Consider the following 13,257-nt stretch of genomic DNA (forward strand, 5'->3'; position numbering starts at 1 on the left):
TTCATCAGCTGGCAGTTAAGCAACGACTTTTACAATCGTGTCTAAACACACAATAAAGTGCGAGGCTCTCTCCTGAAGGAAAAGGGGGCTTTGCTCTCACATTCACGTGGAAACATTTCTCGCTTTTGCTTTACCAAAAACGCACTCAGGAAATCGCTGCTGCAATAAATCTAGGATGACCCCATCGAGGGTGATATTGTATTTCATTTCCTCTGAGTAAAATCCTGATCCTGAAGATTCATGCGACTCTGGCTCATTTCAATTTCATGTTCTCTTATGATTTAAAACTTTCCAGGTCCTCAGTTATTATTAAAACAGTATATTGTAATGCAATGTCATACAGAAATGTGTCTACAGTGCGCCACAGAAAGTGAAACGCTGCATGCGGCAGGCAGGTATTGCGGCAAAATGCGGAAAGAATTGTATTAGTAAATGAGAGGGAGCGACTGAGAAATGTGACAATTTATTTGTCTCAGTGTGGCTCTCAATATGAAGCAAAGTCCATTCAATTCAAATGATGAACCCCTGCCTTATTTTTTGAAATACTTCCAGCTGGCCAAAATTTCCATGCAAGCCTGATATATCAGATTTTTTTTTTCCTTCCTCTGTGCTTGTTCTCACCACACAGATTGACCAGTCATCTGTGAATCTCCCATGGTTTAGCTGATAATTCATGATCACCCTACCATGGACCCGCAGCATTCAATATGAATTATAAAATGGCAAGCCAAGCATATCAATGGATGACAGACTGGATGTGTATGGCCCCGGGCCAGAGAGGAGTTGCAGCACAATAGCTTCCCCTTTTCAGTCAACCCCATGACTGGAAATACCAGTGTGGCACGAAGGAGGGTCTTCCATCAACACAATGTATGGCGCTGCTTGAGACAAATGCTGTGCTGAGACGTAATGTTAACCTTTGCAACCTTTTCGGGGGAGAAACGCAGGGATGCTGGTGTGTTCAACTAAGTAATATTTTACACTTCTCCCAAAATCTCCCTTAGCGAGAAGCAAACAGTGTGTCATCCTGAGCAGCGGGGGTTTAAAACCAACAGAAATAACAGCAAAAAAGTTTTTTTGGAGGGGGGGTGGGGGGGTGGGGGGGCTAGTTCTCCATTTAGCAGCTTCCTTACAAATGATTCTCGAGTCTGCTGGCTTGATTATTCAGCACGCTGCATATTAATGTCTCTCATTCACACATTCGTCATGCTGGAACAATTTCTAGGACCTAAACAAACACTGCCTCTTTGCTCTGATCCCCGTCCCTGCTGATGCGACGCAGCTATCAAACATAAACTACTTAATCTTTTACATTCTTCTTTTGTGCATTATTTTTGATATGAAGCCTGCCGTGTGTGCTCTCCTTTGGTATTCAAACACAACAGCCAACAAAAAGTGTTGACACTGACTACATGACATAATCCCTGCTTACATCTGTCTCTCTTTGCTTTAAAGACTTAGATAACTGTTCTCATTCAGGCACAGCAGGTATGTACCTGTACACTTGCCCCACCTTCGTGGCTGCTCCCTTTGAATCCAGGCGTCTTCTTTCATATCTGTAATCTAGGCGGTCTGAAACATCTGAAACAAATGTGATACCTGCATGCCCTAGTTTACTCTAGCAGGCACGTCATTTTATGGACCTGTTATATAATGGGAGAAAGATGTGGGAGAAATGCAGCGCAAATCAGGAGAACGAGGAAGTGTGGTGTTTTCTCTGTTCAGGTACGCAAAAATTTTAAATGTTAAAATGATTCTTCAAAAAGTGACAGTGGTTACAATCTTTAAGATTTGAAATCAAACACTATTTCAGACACAACTTGGAGAAGTTTTACTTATTAGCATTGGTCTATCATTCCAACACAATATAAAACTGCCCTCACACATACACACAAGAAATTGTGCATTACTACATTTAATTCTGTCTCCTTACCTCATCATCTAAAGGAGGTTAAGTCCAATATTTACCCTCATTACAGTTTCATTTTTTGGTTCCTAAAAGCTGTATCTTCACCAAATAGCTGGTAACTCTGCCTGTTTACTGTTTGGTGGTGAATAAGTACTTTACATTGATTTTATCACCATTTTTTTTTTTAAACTAAAAACGGCTGCTTTCATTAGAGCAGCAAGCCTAAACAACAGCACTTAAATTACAGGCAGCTAAACAATAAAGTGAAACTTGCAATAAAACGCTGTAAAGCTGTGCAGAGCTGCAGATTCAGGTAATAATTCTCTACCCTTTTTCACACTGTCATTTTACATTGCTATAATAAAGAAATATACTGTATATAATGCTAAGTGAATGCCACTTTAAAAAAAAAAATGCAGTCAATTCCATTTGATTTTGCACAAGTCTTTCCAAACACGAGCCCAACTGGCATTCTTTCTTCCCGCTGGCCGAGAAAGTCAATAGCAGGAGAGTGGAAAAATCACTTTCTTTTTAGGTATGTCATTGAGAATTTCAAAGCGCAGGGAATGTTTTAGGTGAAAATCATAACCTGATTATACCCTCTCCTGACAAGGGACAGGAGGTAATTATCAAGTATAGTTTTGCTTGCAGGAACTCTCAGGGAAACGCAGATCATAATCCTTGGGATGCAAACCCTCAGGGCTGGATAGGCTGAAGCTGAGTGGCATGTGGATAGAATCAGATATTGTTTTCAGATGGACCTACACGCGCATGCACACACGCAAACACATGCACGCACGCACACACACACACACACACACACACACACACACACACACGCATGCACATACACACATACACACATTCCTTTATTGACGGATGGGCAAATATGCATTCTTAGGCCTGAGAGCCCTCACATCAACTGAAACCCAAAACCCACACTTTCTGCATACCAAAGCAGTATTCCTCTTTAAGAAATTCAACAGGACTATTCAGCTCGGTTTCTAAGCCAGGCCAAATCAGAGGACCATTCTTCAAGTACCTCAGTAAGACTCTCGTCCATATTATCTAAAATTGCTAATCTACAAAAAAGAAAAAAGACTGCAGGAGTAGCCTGTTCCATAGCACACTGCCTTTGTTAAAAAAAATTGTACACCACAGCCAGGAATAAAATAAAAGTGTAGGATGTATCTATCACAGAACAAAACAGCAAGAGAGAGGGGGAAAAAAAATGCAAAATCTAAAGTGAAAAGGAAGTTCCCAAAATAATGTGCTTCAACATCTATCTGTAATCAATGCTTGGCACACGAGTATGTGATTTTGGGTTACTTTGTTTCCCATTACAATGGGATTGAAAGGGGGGGAAAAATGTAATGATCATCATTAAGCAGACATACCAACATCAGTGGTCTTGATAGGCATGGAACTGATGGAAGTGTTTTGTGACAATGCTCGTAATTACAGCCAAATGTACTAATCAAAAGTGAGGGAAGTAACTAAAAAAAAAAGAGCCCTTGAATGTCACTGCAGACAATTAAAGAACTGACACATTCCTTCCCAGTTTCTCACTCTGGCACGGAATCAAGTGCCCCGCTTTTGATGGTTCCAGGTACACCGGCTGCTCAGAACAATCTGATTAAGGTGCAAATAAAAAATGCATCAATTCTCTGCGGCTGCAGTGCCTCAAAGTACACTCAAATACTCTGTTACAAAGCTCATCCGGCAGAAAAGGTGTAGTTATGAGGCTTTAGGGGAAGGACACACCATTTGAGTTACTGTGCAAGTGAAGAAATGTGTCAGTCAAAGTGTCCATGTGCTGCCAAGAATATTCAATGAGTTCCATACGAAGTGTTTGAAACACCTTTTTTAAACTTCAAGGGTAAAACCACTGAAGAAGAAGAACTTGGCAACCTTGCTACATAACAGCTCTTCACTTCTCTAGTGTGGCAACAACAATGTGTGCTAATAAATTCAACACATTCATAAGCTGAATAATAAGTGACTTCTTGAAAGGTTGACTAGCAGCACATTAACACTACTTTCTGCCATGCAACTCCATGGTAACTCACCTTGTGAACAGTGAAAGCAAAAGAGAAGGAGCAAGACGCAGTGAAACACTGGACACCTCCGCAGTGCAGAGGCCATTGTGTTGCTGTATGCAAACGATCCAGGAGCCTGATGGCTAATAGTGCTGGTTCAACGAGTCGCAGAGGGAGAGCTGAAGGCTGAAGCAATGTCAACGATCAGTAGTTCTTGGAGAAGCCTCACCAGTCATTTTTTTCATCTGGGGGGGAAAAACAGAGAGAGGAAAAATTGCATAAAAATGAAGGAAATGGGTGAAATCGATGAGATCATTAGCACTTTGCTAGTTTAACTGGTGTCATTTCTACAATCTGCATTCTACAACAGTTCACATGCGAGCTGCTTGTTAAATGCAGTTGAGCAAACATCTACAGAAACACCACAGGAAAAAAAAAATATCCTGACTTCTGTTTGAGCAAACAGAGCGTTTCTCAGATTTCAAGTTCCACTGAAACATTCAAACTTTGTTCTCAAAATGATTTCGAGAGCAACGGCATGAAAGCGGATAGCGTGCCTGATGCTCTGCACTTATTCAGCACTCGGCAGCATGTTGCGACTAAATGTTTACACTGCCTCATTCTCCCACTCTTCCCCGTTTCCACCTTCCCCATTTACTCCCAGATCCCCCACGGGAGAAAGCTTGTCACTCCGGCAACACGCTCACCCAGGACGCCATTAGAGACACAGCTGCTTTGAGAGCTACTTTTGTCTCCTTCCTTATCAAGGGGTGGCAAAAACAGGTCTTTGTCTGCAAAAGCAGCGAAAGGTTAGAGCCTGAGACAGACTAACCCAGCAGACAGATAAGCTGCTTACCAAAGTCAAACACCAAGGAGGGGTGTGTTGTGTCATATGTGAAATTACCCACACACACACACACACACACAAATGCAGATATGCACATATGGACTCATTCATTCATGATTCCACAAACATATAGCAAAAGACACACATTCCCTCTGAGGTGGACACACAGAGAAACTTCCACAGACCAACACAAGTGCACACACGGGCATATCTTGTTTATTTTTTCATCTCCCCCAAAAGCATACACACACATCGACACATATTTGGTAGCCGTCACTACGCAAAGGAGACCGAATGTTTCCTGCTTCTGAATGCCGCTCCTTCAGAGCCACCCGTCAACCACCCTGATTATTTTATAATGAACCTAAATTTGAGCAGCAGAGCAGTCAGCTCTGATCGCTCTCTGGGCCTCACTAATGCGCCTGGATATTTTTGGCAACATGAAAACCCACAAAACATGGAAAGCTTTCACATTAGCATACTGAGCAATAATTTAAGCCACTATTAGATTCGTTCTATACGTGTCCAGTGCCTGCTGGAGGGATAACAGTTTAACAAAAGCCCACTGGATCTCCACCTAGCCTGTTGGAGCCTGAGCATATTTATTTTAATTTGAGGTCACCCCGGCCAAGCAGTTGTGCAGCACAGCGTGTGCCAAGGAAACACACACTCGGCTAGCTTATAATTTATCAGTTAAAGTTGGGTGGCTTCGTGGGATTGTGGTTTTATTTGTCTCCCAGTTGTTTACCTGCCAGTGGCGCCGAACCAGATCAGATAAGGGCAAACTGGAGGGGACTTGCTCTCCTGCATGGGAAAGCTCACAACACGTCTGCTGAGGCTTCTCATAATCTTGATCTTCCAACTAGCCTGCCACCAGTTCCAATACTGGGCAGAGCACGTGACATCTTCCACAGCAATTTATCACCCACAAATATGAGGCTTGGGGCCACGGGGTAACCATTATGGTGGTTGACAGGAGGAGATTGCAAAATGCTGGGAGGGGTGGGGTAGGGTGGGGGAGCAATCCCCCTGCCCCTCTGGCCCACTGGGCCTGCTGAGCCACTCAGCCCCTCCAGACACCAGGGGGCGAGAGCCTGCCAGGCCTCGTGGATGAACGCTTGCCCTCACCACCCTGGGGTTCTTTCTCCTGATCAGCCGTCGCCCTGCTGAGCAACACGTCTCCTTTCTCCCTTAAGCTGGTGCAGGACACAGCCATGCTCATCTTCCTAAAAACACTGTTTTGTTTGGTGGGATTTCTGCACTGAATCGGTCCGGACTTGAGATAAAGGGATTAGGCGATTAACACTGAGATGCTTTACACAAGTACTGACAGACGTATCATAATTTCACATCAGGGGATGTGGGGGGGTTGATGTTTGGGGAAAGGGGGGGGAAGGCTAAGATGATCTCGAGCAGAAAATGATTTTAAGAGGTAAGTGAGGCATCCATAACCCCTCGGAGATTGTGCCGTGGAATTATCTACACCAAGCCCCTCCTCACCCCTCCATCCTGAAGCCTGGGAATTGAGGTTACTTGTTACTTGGCCAGTGATTTCTGCATAATGATCATCATGTTCCACAGAGGCCGATATGTAAAAAAAAGGAACACAGTTATGAGTAACTGTCACCACCTACACTAAATCTAATGAGCTCACATTTATAACATACACCAGAAGACAACTGACACAAAAGTTATTAATTTTCATCTGCACTTTTAAGCTTCTCCTCCTAAAAAAAAATATAAGGGAATGTATTCCCTCAGGTTTTTTCCCCCCTCTATTAACAGTATATCTTTCTGGAAACGAGACAAAAACTTTGCCAATGAAATGAAAAATGCTATGCAAACATTCACGACATCTGTTTTTCTTTTGTCTCTTATACACACAGTGTGGAAACCCAGGGAGAGAAATCTATCATCAGTTAGGATAATGGAGAAAATCACAGTCCACAGCAAATTTTTCACATCAGCCTGATAGAAATAATAAGCAAGCATTTAAAAAAGGATGGCAAGCAATTAAAACATAATTAAAATAAATGGATAGAAGGAGACAGCCCACATGTCTTCACATGAAATACTAGGCTGTGTGTAACAGCCAGCTGAATGAATGTGAGGCTCCTTTGACAAAGCTTGTATCTGCTTCACTCAAGCTGGAGAGGCGTCCAGTGAAAGAGAGCGGGAGAAAGGGGGAGTTTGGGAGTTTCTAAGCCGAGAGGGACTAAATAGATGGGCAAGGGAGAGGAGAGGAGGAGAAGAATGGAAGGGGGAGAAAGAAAGGGGCGGTAGGGTCACCGAGGAGGGATTGACAGGCTGTGAGTATGGCCTGACCTCTTGGGTTTGCCTCCAAGTTTTCTCCACAGGCTTAGTGAAGACAAAAATAAAGCCCAGGAATGTTAATTTATTTTCAATTGTCAACGCCGAGAAGAGAGCGATAAAGAGTGCATACATACATATCAAGTACAACTGGAACAAAACTAATGCGCAACTCCAAGTGTAAGCTCAAAACCTACAAGTGAAATAGAGCTGTGGCTCTGTAGAGCTCGATCTTGCCAACACAATGATCCATCTTCCACTCTTTGAATAACTACTAATTTGAAGAACTTTCTGGCCCGCCCCTTTGCCCTACATTCAGGACAAAAAAAAAAAAAAGACACATGTGAGAGGGGAATTTCAAACATCAGAAAATTCTTGATAGGCTAGAAGTGGGAGATGCGAACTACAGGAACTAAGAAAACAGAGCCTCCAGACACTATTTTTTTTTCCTGTCCTCGGTGCACCCTGATGTTCCCAAGGAACTCTTTTGTCATGACAGTCCTGTCAGGGCTGCGCTTTCAACCCCTGCAGGGACATGATGTCATTTCCTTGGCTCCACCAGTGATGTAGGGAAGTTGCCATCAACTGCCAGAAATAGAGACGTGGTGACACCGAGCACAGTCTGCACAGCGTGCTTTATCAACACTGCTGATAAGATAAAGTACTGTTAGGATTAACAGGCAGTAAACAGGAGTTTACAGCTTCACACAGGGAAACAATTAAAAACAGATATCTCAAATAGAGCCGAATCTTCTTTTACTTTAACTGACATTCAGTAAGCACAGCAAAAATTCAGCTTCCAGCTTTACAAATGTGTGTTGGGGTTTTTTTTTTTTATTATTGTTTTATTGTTAAGCAGGAAATTATTCTGATAATCTCTTAATCATTTAAGTCATTTTAAGCAAGTTTGCCGGTTATTGTAATCTTCTGTTTTGGAATATTTAACTGTTGCCTTAAATGTAACAAAATTTTGCATCGAAACTTTAGACTCTGAAAAAATAGGATTCATTTTAATCTATATTTTTTTTTAAAAAAAGGTGAGAAAAGGAAATGATAGAAGATTACGTTGCTTTGCTTCGTGACGCATGTATGTCGGGAGGGTTGTTTGAATGTTTTGGCAAATTAGTGTGTTTTCACACACTAATTTTTATGAAAATATGTCTTTGCATGAGTCCCCATTACGCTGCACGTGCTACTTGTTCCCTCATAATTACTGCAGGCTTGGTGCCCATAAATAATTCATATGTCAACAGGTATATTTTTTTTTTTAAAATGGTTTGCAGATGACTGGGTCAAAACGAGTTCCTGTAACATGTAAATATGCAAAACTGCAATTCAAGCCAGCTCCACTTTCTGTCTTGTTTTCTTTTTGGGATAAATGGCTCCAGATTAAAAGGAGACCTTTGTGGATAGCATGCTTTTAAGTAGAAATTGTCTTTGATGCAGCTCAAAAAGTGCAAACACACACACACAAAAAAAAAAAAACCCTGAAAGGTGCAAAGCTTCACTATTTTATTGAGCGAGCACAACAGTTGGTGTGTTCAGGGGCTTTTGGCCAAATGATTGAGGCAGTAGATAAGATAGAGTGCCAGCGGGCAAATGGACATGGTGAAACAGAGACGGCTGAGCAAAGAAGCTTAGCAAAGTGAAGAGAACAAAGAAGACCCAGGCTGAACAACCAGGTTAGTGTCAAGCAAAATGAAGAGAGGATGGTGTATAGCCTTCAAAAAGAGCTGTGCGGAGGAGCAGACGCTTGGATAAAGGCTAAAAAGTGGAATCTGCTGTTGACGCCGGTAGTTGAAATCACCTGTCAACAAACAATGACAGCTGCCTAAAATAATTACGATCCCAGTCTGCCAGTCTGCTCTGTCAACAGCAAAATTAACACCTAACAATTATTTTTACCATAGCTTAATCACAGCTCCTGAAAATGCCACGATAAAAAGCTTCGTTTGGTCTCACAACAAAAATATTGAAACAGAAAAAAGGCAGCAAGCGACGTGAAGCTGTACATACAAAGAAGAGTGAGGACTTCCAAAAGCCCTGAGTAGATTTAAGATTAGTTCTGTGTTTCTAGAGAAAAAAAAAACAATATCTCGATCAAATAATTTTACGGGTTTTTGATGAATCTCTTTAGAGCTTTAAAAAAGAAAAAAAAAAGATTGTGGAGTAACAGAAAATTATGTTTTGCTCCAGTCTGCATGTATATTGCATGGTTGTTTGGGTCTTTGGGGGACTGTGTGTTTCACAATGTAATTTTTAGGAAAATATGGCTTTGAAAGATTCATTTGAGACAGCGGGCGCTTCTCTTGCTTCCTTCCTCCTTTCTTCTTAATTAATCTTCATGTCTACAGCAGTACATATTTGGGATTCTGCTTGATAACGGATTTAAACAACTAATACGTTATCAAAATATTTGGAGTCTTTTTGTGCCATTGAAATGCTTTAGTGAGTGAACATTTCAGCACTAACTCAGCAAATGTCACTGCAGTGATGCTCCCCGATTCCCCAGTTTACCCCGTTTCTATGAAAGCCACGTTACACTACACCTATTTAAAGAAATAAAGGAAAAACAAAGAGAGAACGAGACCAAGGTGTCAGTTTTATTCACCAACATCCAGCTACAGGCTACTCTGAGCCCTGTAGCTGTTTCTGCTTGGCACTGAAATGAATAGACTGACCTCAGAGCAGTTGGTTGAGCAGTAGGGTCACCGGAGAGGAGCAGAGAGCAGCTTGACACTGACACGGAAAAGAGAGGTTTCTCCTTTCAATCAGTCTCTTCATAAATTTACTGAAAGCCTCACTTCTCACCTCCTCCACGCATAATGCTAGCACTCCCCCTGCGCGCTCTTTATCCACACACAAACACACTCACACACGCCATACTCACCTCCAGCTCACTACAATGTTAAAAAACTGCATTTGTACAAGGGAAACTGCGATTGGCCTGGCAATACCACCCCTCCAGCCTAACCTTACTAAACACGAGCAGCTCGTTCACAACAGATTCATTCACTTTCAGCACGTTTCCAGTGGGTGATATGTTGATGTTCACACCTTTTTTGGGGGGGGGGGGATGACCCGACACGATGCTAAATTTTTACACACTGCAGCCCCATTCAGACTGCATTAGGTTTTAGTAGAATGTAACCGCTAATACGTAACAGCTGTGATGTTAATGAACAACATGCAGGCGAGGAGAGACTGTGTAATCAGACTCCAGCCTTGCAAAACTTCACTCACGTGTTGCCATCGCACCAAAAATCTAATCATAATAATCCAGCATAATTTCCACTGCTGACAACAACTTGTTTAAACAATGAGAAAAGAGAAGTCCTGCATGTGGCCCAGAGTGATCTCAGCTTCGGGGTGAAGTCCAGAACAGTCTGAGGAAGAGACAAGCTATTTGCAAACTATCTGAGGGTTGTCCTTTAGGATGGGACTGGCTTAAGGTGTTATCGGTTTATTTCTGCTTGGCACTGGGAGGGCCAAGCACTAAAACCCACACAAGTTACTGACATGGCAAGATTCAGATGGGGCTAAAGATTTAGAGACGTGCTCCATTTTAAAAGGCATTTCTCTACCATTCATGCAGAGGGAGGCACATAGTAGAAGTTACAGTAAGAGGCATTTTAAAATGAATGAGTGAGAGGAGCACATGAAGTCACAGCTGCTTCATTTAGATATTTAAATACATGTAAAGCGTAATGCCTGATTTTTTTTTTTTTTTTTTGCAAATTAATTGAGGCTATATGGAAATTCCAGCATTATTTGTTTAAAAAAATCTCAAGGACATTTAAGACACATAGGCCAGGCAATTGACTGTTTATAAGAAAAAAATTATGAATGCAGCTTAGCTGACATCAGAGATAATCAGTTGTATCCCCAACTTATCCTTAAGATAAGCAGATATATATGTGTCTACATACATTTTTATTAGTAGCAGTATTTTTGCCCAAACATGTGTGTTTTTTGTACTTTGATGCTGGTCAATTCTTTCACCCTTTTAAGAGAATATTTACTGTAAAGGAAAGAAGCTCAAAATATTTCTTTCCAGCCTCAAGTAGTACATCCTGTCCTGCAGGGACTACCAATCAGAGAGCAGGGGATGTAAGCCTGACAAGTAAAAGTCATGGCAAAGGAATTATCTTCATCTGACTCGGGTTTTCTCAACTGGACTGTCAAAAGGAAAACAGTTATTTTTGAGAGTAAATCAAAGAAAGACTACAAAAGGGTTCCAGCTTTAAAAAAAAAAAAAAAAAAAAGCGAAGAAAATCATGATTATTGATTATACGTCTACTCTGTCATCTAGCAAAGTCACATTAGTTCATTATTTAGTTTAATTATTACCGAATAAAAGTTAACTTTGTACAAAACCTCATTTAACACTGATTAAAGTTTCCTCTAATCTGCCATCTGCAGTCACTCCCTCACTGTAGTTCACCCATAGAGCTGCTACATTAATGTTCCTCACCGAGTCAGATCTTATTTTTATCACAAGGACACGACACTGTACATCACTCAAACAGGCTGTTATGTCTCTCTTGACATATTGGTTTACACTTCATGCTCACTGCATTTTCATACAGATTTTAGAAGCTATTTAAAGTTATATGGATCCTCTCGACTGGGAACAATTTAATGCAGTTTCTGTTTTGCCACAACGAGATCGTCATGGCTCACTTCACATGCTGTGACATATCTATCCTTGTGCCGTCATCGCGGTCCATGTTTGTCCAATTTTAAGTGCATTTTAAGTGCTTTTTTTTTTTTTGTCAAAACTTCACTCGATTTTCCATAATGTGTGTTTGTTCAGCACATGGGGTGTACTCCTACTGTGGGAAGTCTGTGAGGTCTCTGTTAATTCCTAAAAGTGACTGACATTGAGGGATCGTGATTGTCGTGGAATTTTGTTGTTTGTTTTTTTTTTTTTGTTTGTTTTTTTTGCTTGAGTATTTAAACTCATCATGAGCAGATGTTTTAGATAAAATCAGGAAACGTTAATGCATAAAATTAAAAAATGCATATGTCACAATCACAAAAAATCTACTGGCGTTTTCACCATTCGCTGTATGACTTAAGCACACAGAAACAGCTTCTTTCTTTTTTATTCCCGTGTTAAAAATGTAAAAACACTACTAATAACATTAATATGTCTCATTGACGGGGCCAAAAAAAACTGTTGACATCTTTCTGTGACTCACTTGAGAAGCAGATACGCTCAAATACCTTATTCAGTGTAATGAACATGAGCTGGCATATTTTTTTTCCCACAACGTATTTTGTAGGATGCCAAGGTAAAAGTCTGCATTTGTGTGAACAGAGTGAAAAACAAGAAGCATTTTGCTCCTTTTGATTATTGTTTGCAGTTTTGAAAATGAACTTGAAATGAAGTCCACAACCGTGTCTACATTCAAAAACAAACTCACAACCTTCTTCAGCCTCACAGGCTTACACATAATAACTGTGTGTGTGTGTTAATTTGTATTTTATGTCTTCGTAAACTCTGCTTTGTTGTATTTATTGCCTTAAGGCACAGCAGACCTATATAGTTTTTTATTTATCATTCATGTTAATTGAGTTTACATGTTTTGAATTGTGCTGTATGAATAAAATTGCCATCTAAGAAAAGTTCCATTACCCACCTACGCATTTACTGTGGTCTTTTTAACATAAAGTTCAACGATCAAAACACACACACACACACACACACATATTTTTTTTTCTCCTTGATATTAACAAACACTCACTAAACCCATCGTTCCGCAAAGACTAAGTAGTATAACCTTTTGGAATGGAAGACTGATTGCATTAGTTGTGCTTTTAGCTGCATCCGTTTTAGGTAAAATACAAAAAAAGAAAAAAGGCAACTTAGTGTATATCACAATATGACTTGAAAAAAATAGCCTAAAGCAACGGGTCACCCGGCAGAGCATTAACAGCAACCACTTTATAACCACTTAGTTGTGGTTTTTATACCACTGTAAACTGGCATCTTTGGGATTTGGAGAGTCAGTAAAACAACAAACCTGAAGCATTTAAAGATGTCAAAAACAATCATTTACTAAGAAAACAAGAGCAAATTAAAGAACGATGTAAATAACTGTTAGCTGCAGCCCTAAAACACAAATTAAGCCCTAAAATTTCTGATT

At 40.8% G+C, this 13,257-nt stretch overlaps 1 protein-coding gene across 1 annotated transcript in view; it reads right to left on the reverse strand.

The window, feature by feature from the left end:
- Positions 1 to 13,257, reverse strand: part of adgrl2b.1 (adhesion G protein-coupled receptor L2b, tandem duplicate 1) — a 91,553-nt gene that overhangs the window by 66,839 nt on the left and 11,457 nt on the right. The window contains 1 exon segment of the mRNA XM_030751568.1: positions 3,979 to 4,193. Coding sequence (XP_030607428.1) covers positions 3,979 to 4,054 — 76 coding nt within the window. The 5' untranslated portion in view covers positions 4,055 to 4,193.

Source organism: Archocentrus centrarchus, chromosome 17 (assembly GCF_007364275.1).
Source record: "Archocentrus centrarchus isolate MPI-CPG fArcCen1 chromosome 17, fArcCen1, whole genome shotgun sequence".
Lineage (NCBI taxonomy): Eukaryota > Metazoa > Chordata > Actinopteri > Cichliformes > Cichlidae > Archocentrus > Archocentrus centrarchus.